Source organism: Oryza brachyantha, chromosome 6, assembly GCF_000231095.2.
Source record: "Oryza brachyantha chromosome 6, ObraRS2, whole genome shotgun sequence".
NCBI classification, from domain to species: domain Eukaryota; kingdom Viridiplantae; phylum Streptophyta; class Magnoliopsida; order Poales; family Poaceae; genus Oryza; species Oryza brachyantha.
The window spans coordinates 3,127,708-3,148,742 of NC_023168.2; the positions used below are offsets into that span (position 1 = coordinate 3,127,708).

At 41.4% G+C, this 21,035-nt stretch overlaps 3 protein-coding genes across 5 annotated transcripts; 1 reads left to right on the forward strand and 2 right to left on the reverse strand.

Moving 5' to 3' along the window:
- Positions 1–462: 462 nt before the first annotated feature.
- On the forward strand, positions 463–8,622 carry LOC102700440 (AUGMIN subunit 3). Of its 2 annotated transcripts, none has more exons than XM_015838263.2 (19): positions 463–661; positions 1,709–1,745; positions 2,196–2,299; positions 2,692–2,887; positions 3,089–3,155; positions 3,589–3,692; positions 3,759–3,843; positions 3,983–4,043; positions 4,337–4,468; positions 4,600–4,669; positions 5,209–5,266; positions 5,352–5,407; positions 5,843–5,995; positions 6,175–6,286; positions 6,372–6,513; positions 7,075–7,150; positions 7,525–7,620; positions 7,750–7,903; positions 7,976–8,622. In XM_015838263.2, exons 1-18 carry the CDS (start codon positions 486–488, stop codon positions 7,876–7,878), a joined length of 1,854 nt encoding a protein of 617 aa, XP_015693749.1. In that variant the 5' UTR covers positions 463–485; the 3' UTR covers positions 7,879–7,903; positions 7,976–8,622. The 2 variants fall into 2 exon arrangements, with proteins under 2 accessions (XP_015693749.1, XP_015693747.1); XM_015838261.2 differs by having other exon boundaries at positions 7,989–8,622.
- Positions 8,623–9,382: 760 nt separating this feature from the next.
- LOC102701454 lies at positions 9,383–14,563 on the reverse strand. Its single transcript, XM_040524976.1, has 6 exons — positions 14,255–14,563; positions 12,586–12,834; positions 12,111–12,284; positions 11,927–12,033; positions 10,772–11,091; positions 9,383–10,206 (listed from the first exon to the last, which is right to left on the reverse strand). The coding sequence occupies exons 1-6, from the start codon at positions 14,462–14,464 to the stop codon at positions 9,635–9,637; spliced, it is 1,632 nt and encodes a 543-aa protein (XP_040380910.1). The 5' UTR covers positions 14,465–14,563; the 3' UTR covers positions 9,383–9,634.
- Positions 14,564–15,412: 849 nt separating this feature from the next.
- On the reverse strand, positions 15,413–18,886 carry LOC102701731 (probable folate-biopterin transporter 2). Of its 2 annotated transcripts, XM_040525572.1 has the most exons (6): positions 18,656–18,886; positions 17,917–18,564; positions 17,140–17,399; positions 16,826–16,921; positions 16,578–16,748; positions 15,413–16,443 (listed from the first exon to the last, which is right to left on the reverse strand). In XM_040525572.1, the coding sequence occupies exons 2-6, from the start codon at positions 18,353–18,355 to the stop codon at positions 15,763–15,765; spliced, it is 1,647 nt and encodes a 548-aa protein (XP_040381506.1). In that variant the 5' UTR covers positions 18,356–18,564; positions 18,656–18,886; the 3' UTR covers positions 15,413–15,762. The 2 variants fall into 2 exon arrangements, with proteins under 2 accessions (XP_040381506.1, XP_040381505.1); XM_040525571.1 differs by having other exon boundaries at positions 17,917–18,886.
- Between the last annotated feature and the right edge of the window lie 2,149 nt (positions 18,887–21,035).

The window sequence follows — 21,035 nt, forward strand, 5'->3', positions numbered from 1 at the left end:
CCGCCTATAAGGCGCTAAGGGGTTGCCTATAAATATGTCGCCACTCGTCCAATTGTTGTCTAGACATCAGATTTTACGTCTAACTAGTGCCCCATTTTATATTAGCTGGGCGTTGGGGGTTAGATTTGCTATCTACGCAAGCGCAATTCTATTTTTGAATTTTTTAAATAAAAAAATTGCAGTTGCACACAACACACGTGGGCCGAAAATCCATCCATCGGCCCTAACTCCGGCCCACGAAGACACCACCCATTCCCAATTTGACAAATTTCACGCCGACTACCATCTCTCGCAAATTTCCTCGCCCACCCTTGTTTCGAACGCACGCCACGCCACGCCGTCCGAGCGCCAGCACCCCGCCGGCCGCGCCGGCCCACCCACCGAACCCAACCGCCGCCGCGGCCGAAGCAGCAGCGGCGGCCGAGCCGGGGAGTGGGGACGGCGGCGCTGCTGCTGCAGCGCGGAGAGGAGAAGAGCGAAGAGAGATGAGCGGGGCGGCGCTGTGCGCGGCGCTGACGGAGCTGGGGTTCGACGGGGAGGACCCGCTCGACGCCGACGCGCTCGAGTGGCCGTTCCAGTACGAGGAGGCGCGCCCGCTCCTCGCCTGGATCTGCTCCTGCCTCCGCCCCTCCAACGTCCTCTCCCCCTCCCACCTCGCGCAGTGAGTACCAACACCGCCGCGATCGCTCTCTCGAACGCACGGTGGTTCTACAGTTTGGGTCTCGATTTGGCTGGGGGAGGCTGCTGCTGCTGCTGCTCAGGCTCAACTAGCTGGAATGCGCGCGATGCTCTGCTAGTACACCTCTAGAGTGATGCCTTTGCTTCCAGCGCGGTGTGGGGGCATGGTGGTGCTTGTGGCTGTGAGATTTGGAGATCTGGTGGGTGATTTGCTTGGGGCACTAGGGTTCTAGATGTGGGTCCGTGCTTCCGTGAGGAAAATTTTGGGTGATCAGTGAGAAAATGTTGTGTTCGTACGGTGGTTTTGGAGGATTGTGCTTTAGATTTTGGTCGCTGCCTTAGTTTCATTAAGCTTTAGTACATTTGAGGCATCTGGGTAAGTTAATTGATAGCTGCATTTTTGCATGTTGGCTGGTTGGTGCGTTTGATTCTGACGACAGGTTAGGCTTGGTGGTGCTGTGAGTATTCACTTGGACAGTGTGCCCATTTGGGGTAATGAAATGCATGGTACACATGTGACAATGTGACATGGCAATGCCACATCCAAATTCTACCAGCATATTGGGACTTTAGAAGTGACCTATGCCCTCTAGAGCTTGACTGATGATAATGTATCTTGTTTTGCATTTTTGATTCCTTAGCAACTTCTTTCGACCTGCAAATAGTTTTTTTTATGCTCCTGATTTTGTACAAATTCCTTCCGAATCAACATCTTAAACACATAGCAGCACCCAAAATATTGCAAATCTGTTTACAAATGTTATCAAATCATCTCCTGCATTGTGTTAAAAAAAAAACTTGACTTTTTACTGTATCACCATCATGCTTGTGAATCTTTCTGAATGTACTATTTCACTCACACCTGTATCCTTATCATGTAGTCATGGGTGAACCAGGACAATGCACCAAAGTTTGGTTCTACTTCTCATATTTTAGTTAGCGACTATATTTGCATAGGTGACTTCTAATAATTTCCCTGTATATTTTGCTTGAGTTATTTGCACATAATAAAATAGGTTTTACCTTTCAGGTATGAGCAACTTGTGGAAGAGGGAAGGCTGCTAGAGGTATATTCACTGAGACATTTCTGCAACATATAAGTGTGTGATCTTTAACAATATAAGATGTTGTGGAGCTACTCCTATGATTGATTGTGCAAGTATTGTTCCAACCTCCAAATGCTGGATTCCTCTAGGACAGGATTTGCAGTCTGTGGTCAACTAAACTATTAAAAAATCTCCTAGATCTTCTGGCAAAAGATCATATATTAGTCTGCTTCCAATGGTTTTCGTAGGATGCTTTATCTCAATGTTCCCATTAATCTACTATCTGGGACCCTGCTTGCAAACTAGAAAGTCAACTTTGGTTATTGTTCTTTACATTATTATCCTTGTGCATAACATAAGCTGCTAGTTATCTTGCGTAATTTTTAGCATTATCCCTCTTGGGTTTCTAAATACCTGTCTCCATGATTATGCAAATCTTAAAACTCATGCTATTCCATATTATTTTCTCAGGGTGAGGATCTGGACTCTGCTTTTGATAGCATTTCAGCTTTTTCAAGCAAGAAAGATAATCAAGAAGCTGTATTTGGATCAGAAGAAACAATCCTTGATATACGGTATGCTTGGGAGTTCAATCTCATAAAATATATATCGGAATTTGCATATCATTGAATAATTGCTATATTTGCATTGATTCTTGGGTCCAGGTCCTAGGTCCCATTAGGGTGGTGGGCGACAAACCCTTCATGCTTTCAGAATTTTTATTGTGATGATTTAACTACTATAAAACATGGAAATCTGAAAGCAACACATAGTAAAGCAAGTAATTAACTATTTGGGAAAAAGGTCTATGACTTTAAAACTCTAAGATTTTGAGACCTTATTATAGCCATGTGACTATGTTGCTGTGCTGAGCAAGGTTGCTACCAAATACTAGGTACGTGAAGTTACCAATTGGACATCAGATATGCTTTTCCTGAACAAGGATTCTATTGTTTTGTTGTTGCAGAGAAGCAAAACTAGCATACAGAGCTGAAGTATTTGAATTACAGAAGCAGCTTGCACGGCAACAAGCTCAGTTTGATTTGCTTGCAGGGCAAGCTTCTACTCTTATCCAAGGCAGACGGGCACGAGTGACTGCCATGTCCGCAGTTAGTGGGCAACTTATATCTTTGGATGAACAACTTTCTTCTAGGAACTTAGAGGTATTTTATTATGTTGCATCTTGTAGATTTATTCTCAACGATCTCAAAAAGATTATACATGGAAGTTATATCTCTACCATGCGCTCTGTTCACCATGATACATTTCCTAACAAAAGTTTATGTTTGTTTATTAAATGAGATATTTAGAGTTTCTTTCATGAGGAAGTTGTGATATGATTCATTATCTTTTATAACTTTCAGATGAATGCAGTTCTTGGAAGAATCACTGCTACTACCCAGGAATTGGCACATTATCATTCAGGAGATGGTATGCTCTACCTATAGATAAAAAGTCTGTTGTTTTTTAGCCCATTCTTCATAAACAGTAAGGGAGTACCCTACTGGTATAATAATATCAGCATATACATAAATACATATATGTAGGGGTCCCCAGGACAACAGGGTATGGGCTAACTTTTTATGCATACAACTTTAAAAAGAATAATATGGTCACAGATGACTTACAATCATCAGACAAGAAGAGCAGAGAAAGACTAGTATTAGAATGGATCCTCTTTTCGTGAACTGTTGCTAAGAGTCTTAAATCTTAAAACCAAGTACCCAACCCAAACAGCTGTTAACATCCCATATTTTCTTAAAGCTCTTTTGCATTTTCTATGTATAAATACTAACACTTATATAAGCATTGTGTTTTATCCAATAAGATTTCTCTATGATTCATTCATATTTCGTATGTGCAGATGAAAGTATATACTTAGCATATTCAGATTTCCACCCTTATGTTGTTGGAGATTTGGCTTGTACGAAGGAGCTTAACCGGTGGTTCTCGAAGCAATTTGAGAAGGTAGGTTCTCTGTGGCTGTCATGTTATTCTCAGCTTATTTATTTATTTAATTTTTTTTTCTTTCAGGGTCCATTTCGGCTTGTTGCCGAGGAAGGAAAGTCCAAATGTTCCTGGGTTAGCCTTGATGACATCACCAATGGTTTGGTAAGAGGTAAATACCTGCTCTGGTAAATTGTATGTATTGAAGACATTACTTGTTATTATTTAAAGAGTGAAACTCTTATACTGGAATAATTACAATTGTTCTTTGAATGACTTAATTACAAAAAAAACCCATTCCTACTGTGCAGGAGATTCTGAAAAATCACATCATCACCAGCGTGTGGCTGAATTGCAACGACTTCGCTCAATGTAAAGTCTATCACCTTGGTTGACCCCTTATCTCAACCTCTGTCTGAACACATCGCAATTGCTAATGTTTCATGCAATCTTGTTGTATGGTACCTGTTTATATAGCTAACTGAATTCAACCTTCTTCTTATGGCACATCTTTTTGCATCGGTCCACTAAGTTATTTGTATGTGACTTTTAGAATTCTATCCTCTTTTGTGTTATCAATTTCTTCTTTGTCTCTATTTGCTTTGCATCATTGTAATTTGTTAGCTGTTCCTGACCTTGAACTGTGGACTTAAATTTGGGAACAGATTTGCTACAAGTGAAAGGCAATGGATTGAAGCACAAGTTGAAAATGCTAAACAACAGGCCATACTCTCGATTTTAAAATCACAAGTATCATCCGATGAGGCTCATATACATAGGGATATTCATTCTCTGAGGTATGCATTACATGATCCATAACCATTATTTACCAGTTTTCAGCTTTGTTCCATTTACATAGCTGTGAAAAAATAACTGAAGCAAACAAGATCTGAGGTCAAATACCTTTTCTATATCTTACTTCCTTTAGGAGAAAAGGTTCTGAGCTTGCTGGAGAACTCTCAACTCTTTCTCAAAAGGTGCAGGCTTTTGTATCTGAGGTATGCATACTCACAAAGAGGCCAACTAATATCTTCCAAAAATATATTGTGCTCCCTAGTTTCAACATTGGCAGCTCGCATAGGCATAGGTTTGCCTATCAATTGATGACATTTATGCGGAGTTCAACAAAGTTGTTGTCAATGTAAAATGCCACATGCATTTGGTTCCATAAGAGTTGAGTCGCAGGCTTACATCTGGTGGAATTTAAGGATTCATAATTCATAAAGCTTCCAATTTTCAGACAAAAATGTGCAAGTATTCATACAACGTGCAGTAGTTCAATAGCTTTGACTTGTGAAGCTCTGAAGCACTGGCAGCTATAAATTAATATCCATTCTGCGGTGATTAGCTTTATTCTTCTATTAGTTCTCCGGAAAAAGAATACTTGCAATATACTTTTGGCACTCTAGATAGAGGTTAATATGCCAATAGTAATTCTTACTGAACTGCATTTTCCATACTTCTTTTAGCACATGGTTAATGTTTTCCCCAAGATAGATTTGTTCGTACCCAATATTCACTTGTTCTCCCCATCCAGACTATACCATGCCTCTGTTCAGAACTCGCTCAACTTCAAGGCACATATATTTTGCAAGGTTTGCTGATAATATTACATTGCTTCTGTTGTTTTAATGATTCTATTATATCGTTTTATTGATGTTCTACTATTCAAATACGTAGGGGACTATGATTTAAAGGTCATGCGCCAGGAATACTACATCAACAGACAAAAAACGGTATGAGCATTCATTACATGGTATAAATGAAATGTGCACTTCTATAATTCCTAAAAGTTTATAATCAAGATCTGTGTTCAGTAGTGTGTGTATTACCTATTTTTATTCAGCATTCAAATCTATAGATAGGGTGGTTAGGCACTTGCACCAGATAGTCTAGGGCATAGCAATTTCCAAATATTCCTGAATGTTTAGATTTAATTGGCACTTGGCAGTATCCACTGGTAAATCTGGTTGTTTTGCACCTTATTGCCCCTATATGTTTTTTCATATATACTCAAAAGAAATATAGTGATCAATGGAAAATGCTATTTCATGCTAGTTGGTATCAATGCTTGCTGAGATTACCTTCAACGAACTACTTTTGCATTTGATGGAACAATGTTATGGCTTAAGATTGTTTTCTGATCCTTCTATACTCTCTCCATTCTGCAGTTCATTAGTCACTTGGTTAATCAGCTCGCCAGACACCAGTTTCTGAAGATTGCTTGCCAGCTTGAAAGGAAGAACATAGCTAGTGCCTACTCACTCCTTAGAGTAATAGAATCTGAGTTACAAAGCTACCTATCAGCTGTCAATACCCGTCTGGTAAGAAATCTCATTTGTTGAGAACCTGCTTATGTCTTCATCTCTTATTTTTAATGTCTATACATGTTTCATGGTACATTCAGTAGTTTTTCTTTTATCAATTTGACATTCTTAACCTTACAGGAAATTATTCTTTCTTGACCTAAAAAATATTCTCTTTTTGTTGCTTTCATCTTTAGGGTCATTATACTTCATTGATTCAAGCTGCGACGGAGGTGCGTGAGCAAGGAGCAATTGATGACCGTGACACTTTCCTCCATGCCGTACGGGATCTCTTATGTGTTCACTCAAGTAAGCGGACAACTCTACTCACATATCTGTTTGGACATTGTAGTTTCCATATTTAATGTATCGGGTGATCGGGTCTCTTTTGTAGATGTCCAAGCAACAATGCCAACATACATGTCAGCACATGCCTTGGTTCAGCAGATATCAGCCCTTCAATCCGATTTGCTCTCTCTTCAGTCTGAACTTGAAAGTGCCCTTCCAGCTGACCGGAAAAGATGTATCAATGAATTGTAAGTGATACCATGGCTAGCACTATGTCTAATTATCAGTTTCCTTTACTTTATCAAATGCCTGAAACATGCAAAATCATTTTTTCCAAGTTTGCTTTTAGTGTTTCTGGTGTAAACAGGCCTACCCACATTATTGGTTTAGTAAATAAACAGTAGCTGACCTAGTCTGGCGTCTGGTGTGACAACTGTGACTGACATTGATGTCCACAGATATCATCAAATTACAGATGGGTAGTTTTGTAGTTTGCAACGGATCATTGGCTGGTAGTGTCAATGCCCTATGAGCCATGATGTTTGGTTTCTTGTAAGCTTAACTTCGTGTCTTAATATGTAAATGATGAGCTTTTATGTCAACTCTCATCAATTGGCTATCTAATACTTTTAGAAGGCTGTTGATGATGAATTTGCTGGGGTGCCACCAAATTCACTATGCAGAACATTTTAAAAAAACTAGCCCTTACAGTTTTCTATAATATACATTAATCCTTTCATCTATCGCTGTATTCTTACGTGGTCTCCTAAAATACAAATGTGGCGGTCATTTCACATCCACTTTTGCAGATGCACACTGATTCAAACAGTCGAACAACTTCTATTTGCATCATCGACGACTGCAGAACCAATCTTGACACCCTGGGTACATTCTTCCATCCCTGAGATTATTCCATTTCTTATATTTTCCCATTTTTTAACACATATACTCCCTCTTTTTCCCTTTAAAAGTTATGTACTACCTCCGTCTCATAATAACTTAATTTTTTGTTTTTCCATGTCCAACGTTTGACCATTCGTCTTATTTGAAAAATTTGTACAAAAACTTAAAAAATTAGTCACGCATAAAATAATATTCATATTTTATCATCTAGTAACAATAAAAATATTAATCGCAAAAAATTTCAAATAAGACGACGAGTCAAAACATTGATAAAAAAATTGAAAGTTGAAGTTATTATGGGACGGAGATAGTATTATTTTACCCATTCCCATGAACTAAATTTATGCTCTGCGCAGCCACTGATGCGAGCACTCGATGACATGGAAAATGCCAACGCGCAAGTTGAAGTTTCTGTGGAAGAAGTAACCAAGGCTCGCACCCAAAAGATAAAGGTATTATCACGGGCTATTTGGCTGTTTTTTTCCCCTGTCCTATTGAATCTCCAAGCAAAGCTTCTGTACTCTTTATCACCCTTCTATCCCATATTCCTCTAAACATCATGGCTGCAATTAAATATGCAGATTTTCGAAAATCGTGCCCATGAGGTTGGGAGGGAGAGGCAAGTGTTTGTTGATTTCTTCAGCAATCCCGAGCGTCTCAAGAATCAAGTCAGAGAGCTTACATCCCGTGTTAAAGCTCTCCAGGAATAGAACCCCCTTGTCTAGGCTGGTATTGGTAAGCACATGATATCCTTGTTGCTTGCCTCAATTTATCTATCCCCTTATTTACCTATAAGCCCTGTCTCAGTTTATGCTTCCAGCCTTTGTGTGCCAGATCCCGCAAAATGAGAAGAAAGAAACAGCCAGAGCTTGTGGAATCACTTGTCCCAGCGCTGTTCCATGTAAAGTTCCACCTTTACTCCACTACTGGGGAGTATGTAGCATCGATTTGGGCATTCTGGATCATCGGTTAGCTCGTTGGATGATCATATTCCTGGCCCATATACCTGCGGAGAGGCTGGTGCAAGTTGTGACATTTTGGGGGGTTGCAGTGTGTTTGTTGTAAAGTAAAATCAGGAACCACGAGGCCGTTTCCTCGTCTGATTTCTGTTCAGGCAAGGTGGCTGTTGTGCAATTGTTGTGGTGGAAACTCAAAACTAACCTTGCTTAGTGTGCATATTAGATTGATCTTCTATTATTCAATCGCTAACTGGAGTAATTGCAGATTGGACCATATTGTATTTCCAGGTTTTATTTTAGGCCACCCTTAAACATCTACCTCTGTTTGAATTTGTCGATGTATCATACTTAATGTATTTGACGTCATCGATCTGTTTGAATTTATCGATGTATCATAGTAATTGTATTTGAGATCATCGATGTGTACTGAAATTATTTGGAATGGTTCAAACAGCAACAGTAACAAATTTATCCAATTCCCCAAATTATAAAGAGAAATTGCAACCGTATTATTATAATTTTGTAAAATTAGAGATATGCTATTGGTATCTCTATGATATGTAGGGACCACTGAGTCAATGACACGTGGGCTCTATGACATATAGGGACCACTGAGCCAATGACACGTGGGCTAGGATGGCATATTTATGATTTCGTAAAATTATAATGTTATCTTTGCAATTATAAAATACAATTTTTCTACTCTGTTGCTAAAGCAATTTGCTTTGTAAGGGTAAACAGTAAAAAAGTCCCTTCAGAGAACGAAGAAATCACTGGATAATGGTTTCGAGTTCACCCGCCGGAGCTTCTTTACAAGCCTCGAGAGCTTCAAGAATCTTAAAGAGGATAGCTAAATTTTGATTCTTCAAATCTAAATTTAGTCATTCATATTAGGTTTGACAACTCTAAATCTGATGTGCATTTCAACACTCATCTTCACTCCAAATTCGGTAGGATGATTAGTTGGTCTCACTTAATAGCGATCTTCTTAATAGAAAAATGACTTGCCATATTTAATCATTGAGAAACCATGTTCAGTCATTCAAATGATATTTTCTGTACAAAATTACTAAAATTTAGTATGTTAAGTGAAATAAGCAGTCTATCGGAGATGCTCTAAAAGCACGGGATCTGTGGCGTTATAACACGACCAACTTTGGTTTAAATAGCTCAATTTTTTTTAAAAAAAAAACAGTATAGCTCAGCGTCGCAGAAAATTCAGTTGTTGGGAACAATTTGGCACTTGAATACTTAATTTTGCACAGGGGCATGCCAAAGTTAAAAGAACCAATGAACACTTCTCCACGACCCCATAGCAATCCTGGACACAACCTGAGGCAACCTAATGGCTTACACATTTACAAGGTGGATGATCAACACTAGTGAAGCGGCTCTCATCCAAAGACGGGAGAGGGGGTCGGGGCTTAATTATTGCTCAGGTACAAATCCTTTTTTTACAGCAGCTTCCCTCATTTAAGGGAATGAGGAGCGAAGGATATCCAGCTTTTCAGTTCTCAGAATCCTCTGGTATCTTGAAAAGGAACTGCGGCAATGAGGCAATGCGGGGAAGGTTCATCAGCAGATCTCCGAAAGAGTCCTTCCTTGACATGGAAGGTGGCTGGGCAGGATCTGTAGTTTTCCTCGATGATGCTGCTGAGCTAAATTCTTCATCGGAACCTTCAGTGTCCTCCCCACCAATGCTATCGCTGTCGTTAGGCTCAGGCTTCGGCTTGGCCACTGGTGGTGTGTCTTTCTGAATCAAGCAGCAGAGGGAGTCCACCCTAGCCATCAGTGATCTCTCATCGGATGTTGATGCCGGTGGACCTTGTGCATCACCAAGAAGGTATTGAGCAATCTCCTCCAGCGTTTCTTTTGTTGGCACCTCATTGCTGGGCAATGAAGGATTGACTGATGTGATCTGCTCCGAGATGCAATTTCCTAGGTGGTTTACCAAATCATCCACTGACATAGACGGTCTAAGCCCAGGCACTTTGAGTTGACTCCACCAGCCAGGGATATTTAATTCTTGGGCACCATTTACGTTTCTGCTGACTCCCTGAACGTTCACTGCACTAGGTCCTGGTAAATAACCATAGAGTTAGAAAGCCCACTCTAGAATACAAGAGAATTGTGTATGAAAGGCCCTGTAACTACATTTCACATTTCAGATGACAACAAGAGGTCACTAGGGCCGTATTCGGCAAGAGGCCTAAGTTACCTTAACCCCTCGTTTTCCGCGGGCACGCTTCCCAAACTGCTAAACGGTGTATTTTTTTGCAAAAATTTTCTATAGGAAAGTTGTTTTAAAAAATCATATTAATCTATTTTATATTTTTTTTAATAATTAATAATTAATTAATTATGTACTAATCTATTAGTACGCTTTCCGTGCCGGTAAGTTAACTTACCCACCCCATGAACGAACGCGGCCTAGGTCGGCCCGCCAGCCTAATTTTATTCCATTTAAATTGAACAGTTGTGATGCACCTGGAAATGACTAGATAAGTTGTGGGGCATCTATCGGAGCAACTAAAAGCAGATATAGTAATTGTGCGCAATAGTGATATACATCTAACAACAGCATATCAAGTCAATGACAGGAAATGCAAGAAGAGGAACAGTGGAATAATTGACTTCAAGTTACCTGGGTTTCCTGGTTGAGCGGGAAATTCAGCTTGTGTTGTAATGGAATCATTGATTTCGATCTTAGCAGACATGGATGAACCAGCACAGGGTGACAGAGAACCTGAAAATCCAGATAATTCATGTTCATCTTTCAAATTAGTAAAGCCTTGGCACTTCGATTCAACTGGGTCCTCAAATATAGAGCATCTGGGTTCAAACACAGGAGAGTCCAAAATGATGTCTGGTTGCTGACTCAATTGGTTTAGCCGCTGATCGCACTGGAGAAGCTTTTCAAAGTTTTTGCTCAACAGGCTTGAAGGACACTGTAGAAAATGCCTCCTGCAATTGTTTTAAATAACCAGAATATCAGAAAAAATCATTGAGATTGGAAGGTCGGCACATGATAAACAGAAATGGAATTAAGCTGTAAAAGCAAAGTTTTCTATAATAGATGATGCTGAAGACTTCTTCAGTAGCCAGCCAGCTTAAGGCTGAATAGCTGTCCTAAATTTTGTGTTGGCTCTTCTTTTTCGTAGCTGTGAACTCAAAATATGTCTTATAACCTTTTTTTGAGTTTCAGAAAGAAATGACAGGAGTTCCCTCAGTGGATCCACTAATAGAAACAGCACCATAAAAGCAATCTCAAATTAAAATCCAGAGGATGATGCAGTACCCCTAGACAAAGCAAGTATGCCCTCCAGTTCTGTATTTCCTGTCACTTTAGACAATCACACATACCAAGGAGTGATTAATTTAAATGCATATTTCCTGTTCTACCCTTATTAAATGCCATCAGGTGCCCAGGGAGTGTTTTTTGCAGCTCGTGTGCATGCACTTGTTCAACTCCAGCCATGCACTATAGTACAATAAGAGTTGACCTTCGGAACATCACCGCCATTAATCACAAGGGCAAACTAATCCAAAACTCTATTGAAAAGCTCCAACGACAGGAATTACTACCCTCCAAACACAATGCTTCAATGACTAATATTATTGAACTGGAGTGGGTACTGCAAAGCCCTGGTAAGCATAACCTTTGTTCAGCATTACCCCATACTTATAGAGAAGAAAACATAAATACTTACTGCCCAGTTACTGTAAGATCCAATTGCACCTGGCACCTACCCAGAAGAATGCATACAAAATTCATTGCTACATACTTGTAATGCTTTACCTGTTCATACTTGCTTGGCCACCAGTGAAATCAGATGTAGCCTGCCACAATGTGTGCTTCCTTGGCTGAGGATCCGTCTCTTTGAAGAAGAGAGGTGGTCGGGCCAACTTCATTAATGATAGAAACCTCTCAGAGAAAAGCAAGGTAGGAAAATATCATTAACTGATCCTCAAGAAAAACTTACCACCACATCCAAGGTTCCTTCTCCATTTTCAGGGCAAGATGCCTTCAAAGCAGTAATGTCCGACCACTGAATTTCTATCTTACTCTTCAGACCACCTTCAAGAACTTCCCATACAAGCTTATGTTTTGCGAAGTAACATTTTGCCACCAAATCGCCTTCGTACCGTGATATGTACTGCAGAGATAAATTTCAGTTAAGACAATAGTGGCCAACAATTGTGCAGGATAACCGCTATATACTTGAGTGAACACTGGGTCCATTCAACAATATGCAGGGATAGGCTTTTGGGCAAATGACTACCTACTGTGGCAAATAACAGGCCATTTGGACATTATATGGGATGTTTTGATCTTGTATTAACATTTCACAGTAGTGCACTATATACTAGGAAATAGTATGATCTATTTAAGATAATGCATGTCAAGGTTGTGGTAGAACAACTAAGAACACATATATTTTAAGATACTTCCCTTACCTCCCATGTGCCGATTCTTAAAATATTTGCAGGAAAGTTTGAAGCTTTCAAGCGCTCCCCAGCTGTTGATGTGCCTGATTTGAGGTCTTTCTTTTTGGGAGGCTCAGAATTGCAATTGTCTACTGAAGACTGTCCTGCACTTGAATTTGCTTGAGAAAGCCTCATCTGAATCAAATCCAAGAGAGATGGGCTTTTTCTCAGCCGCAGACCCAATGGGCTAGGCTCGTCAAGTACATTGTGATACATGTCCTGCAAATGTTCAAGTCAGCATAGAATATGATGAATTCCAAATCTGTCCGTTATAGACTATAACTGGCTAATAATACGTTACAACTAACATTAATTGGGAAGTTACAAAGGGGATAAATTTGGAATTTCACAAATGTCGCAGGCCACAAAGAGGACAAGTTTGTAATTTCACAAATAGAGCAAACAAGCTATATTTTGTCGATTGAAAAGCAAGCACGAATCCTAGAAATTTTCTATAAAGTAAATTTCCGATCATTGAGTTTCATTGTTTCATTCATGTACCCATTCGCATTTATTAATTGTTACAATAATAGAGTCCACGATGCGTCTAATATGCACTTTGCATGTCAGCCTAGTAATATGCTGACGTTCAACTTGAAAAGAACCCACCCAATTCCACAAATAAACGTCGATATCCATGTCAAGACCAAATCAGTAAATCTTGATACAGTTTTTTCTCTCCGGAACAGATAATCACAAATAATTGAAAAGGATAACAGGGCAGAAATACAAGGCATGTTTCAACTATTAGGATTGCTCTAGCTCCAAAGCATTACAAAATGCATGCACAGGATAGTCGTGTGACATATTCGCCTACTCCATGGTTCATAAAGACTTCCTGCTAGAGATTTTATTCAAGGTTGAGAAAAAAATAAATTAACACGTGTTTGCAATGCATTGTACCACGGAAGAATGAAGCACTCAAAAATGGTGTGCAATAATGCATCTGTCATTCACCAAGTCACAAATGTTGCTGGATTCTGATGGTAAATTTCATTCCAAAGAGGTACTTGATTAACTGGACCCATACACTTGCATTGGGTCTTGGAAAATTACAGTATTTGCAACGGACGTTATCAGTGATACTAGGAATCAAATTTCAAAAGTATGTGACTTAGCGATTTCACACACACTAAACAGGCGTTACACTATTACATTGAAAAAGTGTACATGACTAGCGACATTAATACACGAAATGAAATATATAAACACGTGCGCCGCCACAGAAAATCCATTAGATGCCAACGAAGCTCCATCAGCCTCCAAATCACACAGTAATACCAAACCCTGCACAGTCATATCATGCAGATACTTCCAAACATATCCATAGGCATCACATTTCTCAATAGATTTGCCATATAAACCGTAAATGGGATCTGTCTCCACACAAACCCCCTTCCTCTACGGCATCCACCTCGGGTCCCTAGACATGGCAGTATTTTGGATCAAAAACACACACGCCAGGGAGGAAAAAGGATCCCGTTCCTCCCTAGTCCCCATCCTCAACCTCCCACAATACGGCACCGGATTGGGCTCCGGCTCGCGGCCAAACACCACGAACCCAACACGCGGCCACAGCAGTCAGACCCAATCAAACGCGCCAATCGGAATACGAAACCACGGAACCCGCCAGATCTACCTGCTGCGGCGCCGGCGCCGGCGCCAGCGGCGCGGCCATCTGCCCCGCCCTGGCGCGCTTGCTGAGCGGGCCACCCTCCGCCGCCTCCTCCTCCTCCTCCTCTCCGCGCATCTCCTCCGCCTCCAACTTCACCGTCGCCCCCGCCCCCGCCCCCGCCCCCGCCCCCGGCTCGGCCGGCCGCTTCCCGGAGCTCGGCAGCTGCACCATCATGAGGGGATAGATCACCCGCAACCCCAACCCCAACCCTAACCCTAACGCCTCCCACACCCAAACCGAGCCGAATCGAAGCAGCGCGACGGCGAATCGAAATGATTCGAGAGAGGCGGGGGCGGAGGAGGAGGGGGTGGCCTTTGGGGAGAGAGAAGGGTCCAGAAATAGTCGCGGCGGCGGCGGGGCACACGTGAGTCACTGACGGGTGGGGCCGGGGAGGGGTGGGCCCGGCGTGTCGGCGGCGGCGGGGTGGGGCGGGTCTCGGGTGCGGATAATGTGGCGGGGCGGGCGCGTGATGGTGGGCTGGGCTGCGGAGCTGTCAGTGGGTAGGGTCGATGACATGTGGGGCCCCGGATCGATGGTGTGAATGGGTGATGGGTTTGGGCTTGGGCTTGGGCTTTGCCGTAGCCGGGGGCCGTACGGATGCGGGATGACGGTGTGTATACGAGCGCATCGCCGTCTTTCACGTTTAAAACGTTTTCCCACCGATGGCGTATTAGATAATTCATACTCGTATTTTACGTATAGCCTATTTTTTTTGTTATTTTATTACTCATGCTCAAACTAAACGAGTGTGTGTAATGCAATGATAAGAGAATAGATATATGATGTGGGGAGTGTGATAAAACTGATTCATCTACTGTATTCGTATAACTCTGAAAAGGTTCTAAATTTGACTTGAGTTTGAGCTCAGTTTTTACTTTTAAAAAAAAACATGAATAGATCTACCTGCTAGCCTTAAAAGCGTTGCTTTAGAGCAAGAAACCGTCAAAGCTACTTGAACATAATCATCCTTATCTTTTCGTGAGAACATCTTGTTTAGTGGACTATTCTAGTTTGTCTTTGCCTCTTTCCAGGCCTTGATATCTGGAAGCCTTCAAGCATGCAGCAGTAGAGCATGAAGTACACGACTACTCCCTATGCCTCAAGCTATAGCTATATTTATATTTGAAATTACAAAGTAACTATATTTTGGGACGGAAGAGTACCTTAGTTGGAGCAAGGAAGATGCTTACCTTACCAGGATGATGAATTGACAGTTGGTAAAGCCAGTGTCAGAAATAGAAATTTGCAGGAGCAGCTTAAACACCCCAGGATTAAACTTCCTAGCATTTGATTTTCGTCGAAGGAAAATATTCTGCGTATAGCGTTTGAGTATCTACTGTGCTGATTTAAAATGAATGAATATAACACAAACAACAATAAAAAAATGTGAAACTAATGGTGTAGTGTGGCTTTTTTTGTCTGATTTTCAAGTATTCAGTCGTGTACTGGAAAAGAACCCTGTATATGATTTATCAGCTCCTGTTGGCAAGCAGTGAAGCCTCATCATCGTCTTGTTCAACATCATCCTGAATTTTGCATTCTTCATGCAGAAAAGCAGTGCTCGATTTCCCATCCACTGTAAGAGATGTTAACTCAACATTTTCCACTTGAGATTGAGCATTGTCATCCTCAGTAAGCAATTCAACAGGAAGCAGACTAGAATTCTGGTCACTTCTCGGCACCAAAAACAACAGGGCCAAAGGCAGCAACCTCATTGCATTTCGGATTAGGATCGCGGCCCATAGGTTTTTGAACTCTGTTCTTGTGATGTTCAACACATGAAGGATCAGTCCACCTGCCCAAGACCCAGATAGCAAGCCAACATTGTCAATGGACATGAGCAATGCGTAGAATGTGCCTTCAATGCCAGGAGGGCAAAGCTTTGAGCTGAGCACCAAAAGAGGCATCCACTTTATTCGGTTGATCATTTTGGAGACACCCTCGTCGATCACAGCAAAGTAGTAATCAGGTATCCCCAGTTTTAGGTTGAGACGAAGTACCAAGATCAGATCAAGCATTCCTGACATACTTAGCAACAGCTGGCTTAAACAGAGAAGGTTGCGAAAAGAATGGTCCTTCAGGATATTTTGATAAAGTATGACTCCAATAAGAGAACCAACTGACCCAATTGCATAGATAAACCCAATGAATCCCTGGTAGTAACAAAAAAAGTAGTGATTATTTAGCGCCGAAGAGGGAAAATAGCTGGAGATTATTTATAGGCAAACTTTACTCTCATGTAGTCCATGGAAATCAGAGAGCATAGCAATATATATAGATAATATACCTCAGAAAATGATAGGCCTGCACTTTGATCTGTGTACCAGTAGAACATTCCTTCTTGAATGTCCACACTCAAAGCAAGAGACATGTACATGTAAAAACATGGCCTCCATACTTCAGGACATTTTAAAGTCGCCAGCATTTTTCTAGTTGCCTCTACAAATTTCATGTGGGCCTAATTTTGTAACAATAGTTAGGAAAAGTCAACGCAGGAAAAATATGTAGTTAAATCTGACAAAGAAAACTACTAACCAGCTCATATGGAAAATCCGGCAAATGAACGTCCTTTATCATCACTCCAGCTAAAATTACCAGGGCAGAAGGTATAGCTAACATGCCAAGAGCACCCTTGAGAAAGACAAGATTTCATCTATGATGAGACAACATCACAAGCAAAAGCAGTAGTGGATAAAATAGAGAAGAAACACCACCACTCGACTTGCTTTTTATGCAGAGATGGGATACATCAGTGCAGAATAATTTTATTGCTAGGAATATTTAAACTGATCTAATCATTAATTGCGATTATCATTTGGAAGACAAAGGAGTGAACCGGTGATACTCACTTGAGACCCTATTGCATGGACAAGGAAACCACTTATTGAGAATCCAATAAGCCCTCCCACAGATGCACAGAATCCATTTAAGCTTATCATGTCAGCAGCAAGATGAGGGTGCATTATACTGTTTTCAGCAACACAGGCATCTATAGTTACATCAGCTATTGCCACACTAGCACTTCCAGCCATCAATGCCAACAATGCGAACAATACGTGAAGCTTGCTGTGGAGAGCTACTACAAGCATTGCAACTACTCCCATGAAGCCTGCAATTCCTCGGCAAACAGGGAAGGGCCATAATCAGTCAAAACATTCCAATAACATGTCAATAACAAACACATTTAAATAGAGAAGTTACATTATGTTGAGGGAATAACAGTAGAATAAAAAAAGCTCTCTTCGAGCATAAAAATGAACATTTTGTCAGACTATTCGACTTATCAGCACTATGGCCACTGTCAAGATTGTTAAGAACAATGCTCCATTGCACCTACATAAATACGTTGATTACTCCATACTAGGCAATGGTAAAATTATGTACCTTCAATACTTCATGTAATTTCGTTTCAAAAAAGAATCCTTCATGTAATATACCCAACGAGTAAGAATAGCAATTTGTTTATCTAGATAAGAGATGCAGAATAGGAGTAACTCGATAGGAAAAAACTATTCTAAGATGTAGCTTGGGTCTGAATAAAACTCCTTCTGATTTCAGACGCAGCTACTCAACTAATGCATACGGAGTACTAGAAGGGAAGAAAAGTTCTACTCGATATGCTTCACCTGCGAAAATGAAGTAGGGCCGGCGCCGGTAGCCGGCGACGGGGAGCACGTCGGTGAGAAGGCCCCAGAGCGGCTTGACCATCCACGGGATCGACGTGACCCCCTGGTACACCTGCGCCGCCGATGGCTGCACTCGCTGCACGTCCTTCCAGTAGTAGTCCGACGCGACGCGCATGATGCCGCCGCCGAGCCCCTGGCTGATGCCGTACGTCGACACCACGCCGAACACGAAGCTCCAGTGCAGCTCCCTCGCCAGCATCCGGAACCACCCCACCGGCGAAGGCCGCCACGACGCGCCGCCTTCCTCCGCCGCCGCCGCCTTCTTCCCCGTGGCCGCCTCCTCGACGAGGAGGACATTGGCCTCCTCCTCCTCCTCCTGGCTGCTCCCCTTCTCCTCCTCGGGGAGGCCGGAAGGCGGCTCCGGCTGCCGCGGCGGCATTTTCTTGGCTGCTTACGCTCCCGCCGCAAGATCCCCGATGAACTCCTGCAGATTGCGCGGCAAATCTTGGAATTTTTTTTTCACCGAGTTCGCCCGAATTGCCGCAGCCTGAATCTGGAGCTGGGATTCCAGCAGCAGATTTGGGTTTCTTGAATCCAAAGCGTCGTAGAAACAACCAAAAGGTCGGAGCTGTGGGGTAGTAGGTGCATCTGCATCGACCCCCGATAAAAAAAATCTTACAAAATCAAGAGAAAATTTCAAAGTTTTGTCAAGAACATCAAATCGAGGGTCTGCTTCAACCTTTGCTCAACACTAGTCCACACAGTGGGAAAAACAACTGCCACCAAGAAGACAGAAAAACAACAAAAATTTCATCACACTGATGCCAAATTGCTTTCAAAAATACTACTCAAGCAGCCAAAAAACAGCACAGATCTCTTTGGACTGGAAGTGGAGACGACGAGTTCTTAAATTCGCTCGCTGGACATGAGGAAATCATAAGAAATTGGGAGATCTCTTTGGGAGCAAGTGCAGATGATAGCCGTTTGACCTTTTTTTTGTCTTAAAATATTTTACTACTAGTAGTAACAATTTCTTCTCACCACCAGGGATAAAACCTGCACAGCTCATGCTCACTGACAGGTGGGACATGGTTGTCGGTTGGGACCACCGTACAGTGAGTGTAATGCGTGCTTGTACGGATGAGCGTTGAGTGGTCTTAGAAGTAGACTGGGGTAGTTGAGCTCTGGACTATCGGCGGGTGAAATGGACTCGTCGTGTACTGCCTCGCGTCACTGACAGGGCGGGTGTGTTCTTTCCTGGGCCCACTGTTCAGTGGGTGTTGGACAGAGAAACTGGTAGTCGAACGGAGGATAGGGCTCTTCCGACGATGCCGGTAAAGCGCTTCAGGCACGCAGAAGATCGACCCAGAAAGAAGTCGTGTCCTCAGGTAAAGTGGCCCAAATTAGTGTTGTTTGGTTGATTAAGGTAGTGTTTGGGACAAGTGACTTATTTTTAGTTGATTAAGGTGGTTGATTTACTAATACATATTAGGATGTGTCGTACTCAGTAAAAGGTTTTCTTTAGGAGACAGAAGGAGTAGTGTTTTTTTTTTTGCATATATGGATGAATGTATATTAAATATGTTGAACTGATAGATAAATATACTTGCTGCTAGATATATGGATGAATATATAACTAAATATTGTAAAAATGATATAGATGATGATGATTTGATAATTTACATATTAATCTTTAGATTTAACAAAATTTAAATGATGTAGCATGTTTGTATGAGTTTTAAATATAATATATGCTAGTCAGTTATGACATTACATAGTGTAACAGGTATGTATATTTCTAGGTTTTCACAGTTTTGGTTTGTACATTCATAATGATACCATGAGTGCTTTAGGTCGTCCCCAAGATATGTTTTCGGATACCGCCCATTGTAAGGATTGCTACATAGAGCTTTTAGTTTATTGATATTGCTGTAAAGTTGAAACTTTTTAGGCTTTTTTATTAAACTGTAATTTCCTCTCTGCATACGTGCTCCTCTAGAAGCGCATACAACCAGAAAATCGAAGCAAGAGTTTGCTAGTTGGTTTAGATAGATCCTTCGCGATTGAGTCCAAAAAGAGAAAGAATATTGCCACAAACGGACAAGGTAACATTTCCATTTCTTCTTCGAAAGAGGAGTTCCTTTTGATGCAAGAATGAGGATCTCGGCAAGATATGCAGTTCTTGGAGAATGAAAAAAAACCGATCTACTTCTTTTTGGTATTTTAGACTAAATTCTTTTGTTCCTCGATGCTCAATCAAAACCTCTTTTTTTAAGACAGAACCTTCCTCCGGGTTCCCATATTCGTCCTCTGAGTCTTCCTCTAAAGTCCCATATTCGTCCTCTGAGTCTTCTTCTAAAGTGCCGTATTTATCCTCTCGGGTCCTATACTTGTTCTCTGGGCTCCCAGGATGATGGTGTCATTCTCTAGGCGAATGCGGAACATTCCGTTGGGTAGGGCTTCCGTAACTAAACCCTCGAAAGTAATTTTTGCTTCTCGCGGGTTTTTTTCTCTCTCCTTTTTTAGTATAGGAAAGAAAAAGAAAGAAAAGATGGATTCGGTTGGACCTTAGAGTCATGAAAAATTTGGTAAATCTCTTTTTTTTTCTTTTTTTTCTTCTACTAGTCCGTTCTATATTCTATATCTTTCCACACATAACCAAAGAATGGAAAAGATTCTTCAAGAGTTTCAGGTCCCAGAAGCGCGTGATAAATGCCACCGACCCTTTGTTTAGAAGATTCTATGTCTAATTATTCAAAAAATTAGATTGATTGATACGAGTTGATTTCCTGTTACGGTGGATGGAAGAAAGAATGGATAATCCAATATCGATTTTACGGTATAGGCGTTTATGACCTCCCCCTCTATGCCTTGCGGTAATGATTCCTCTGGAATTACGACCTTTACCACAACGGTGCCGTCCATGGATCAAATTATTTCGTGGATTGGATTTCACTTGCCTATCTATGGTTCCTATCCCCCATCAGTATTCGTATAGAACTAGATCGGATTTTTCCTGAAATATAGCCCAGGATGATGGTGTCATTCTCTAGGCGAACGCGGAATATTCTTGCATAAGAAATATATGGCTCAAACTGCTTTCAGGATCATGAACGTGT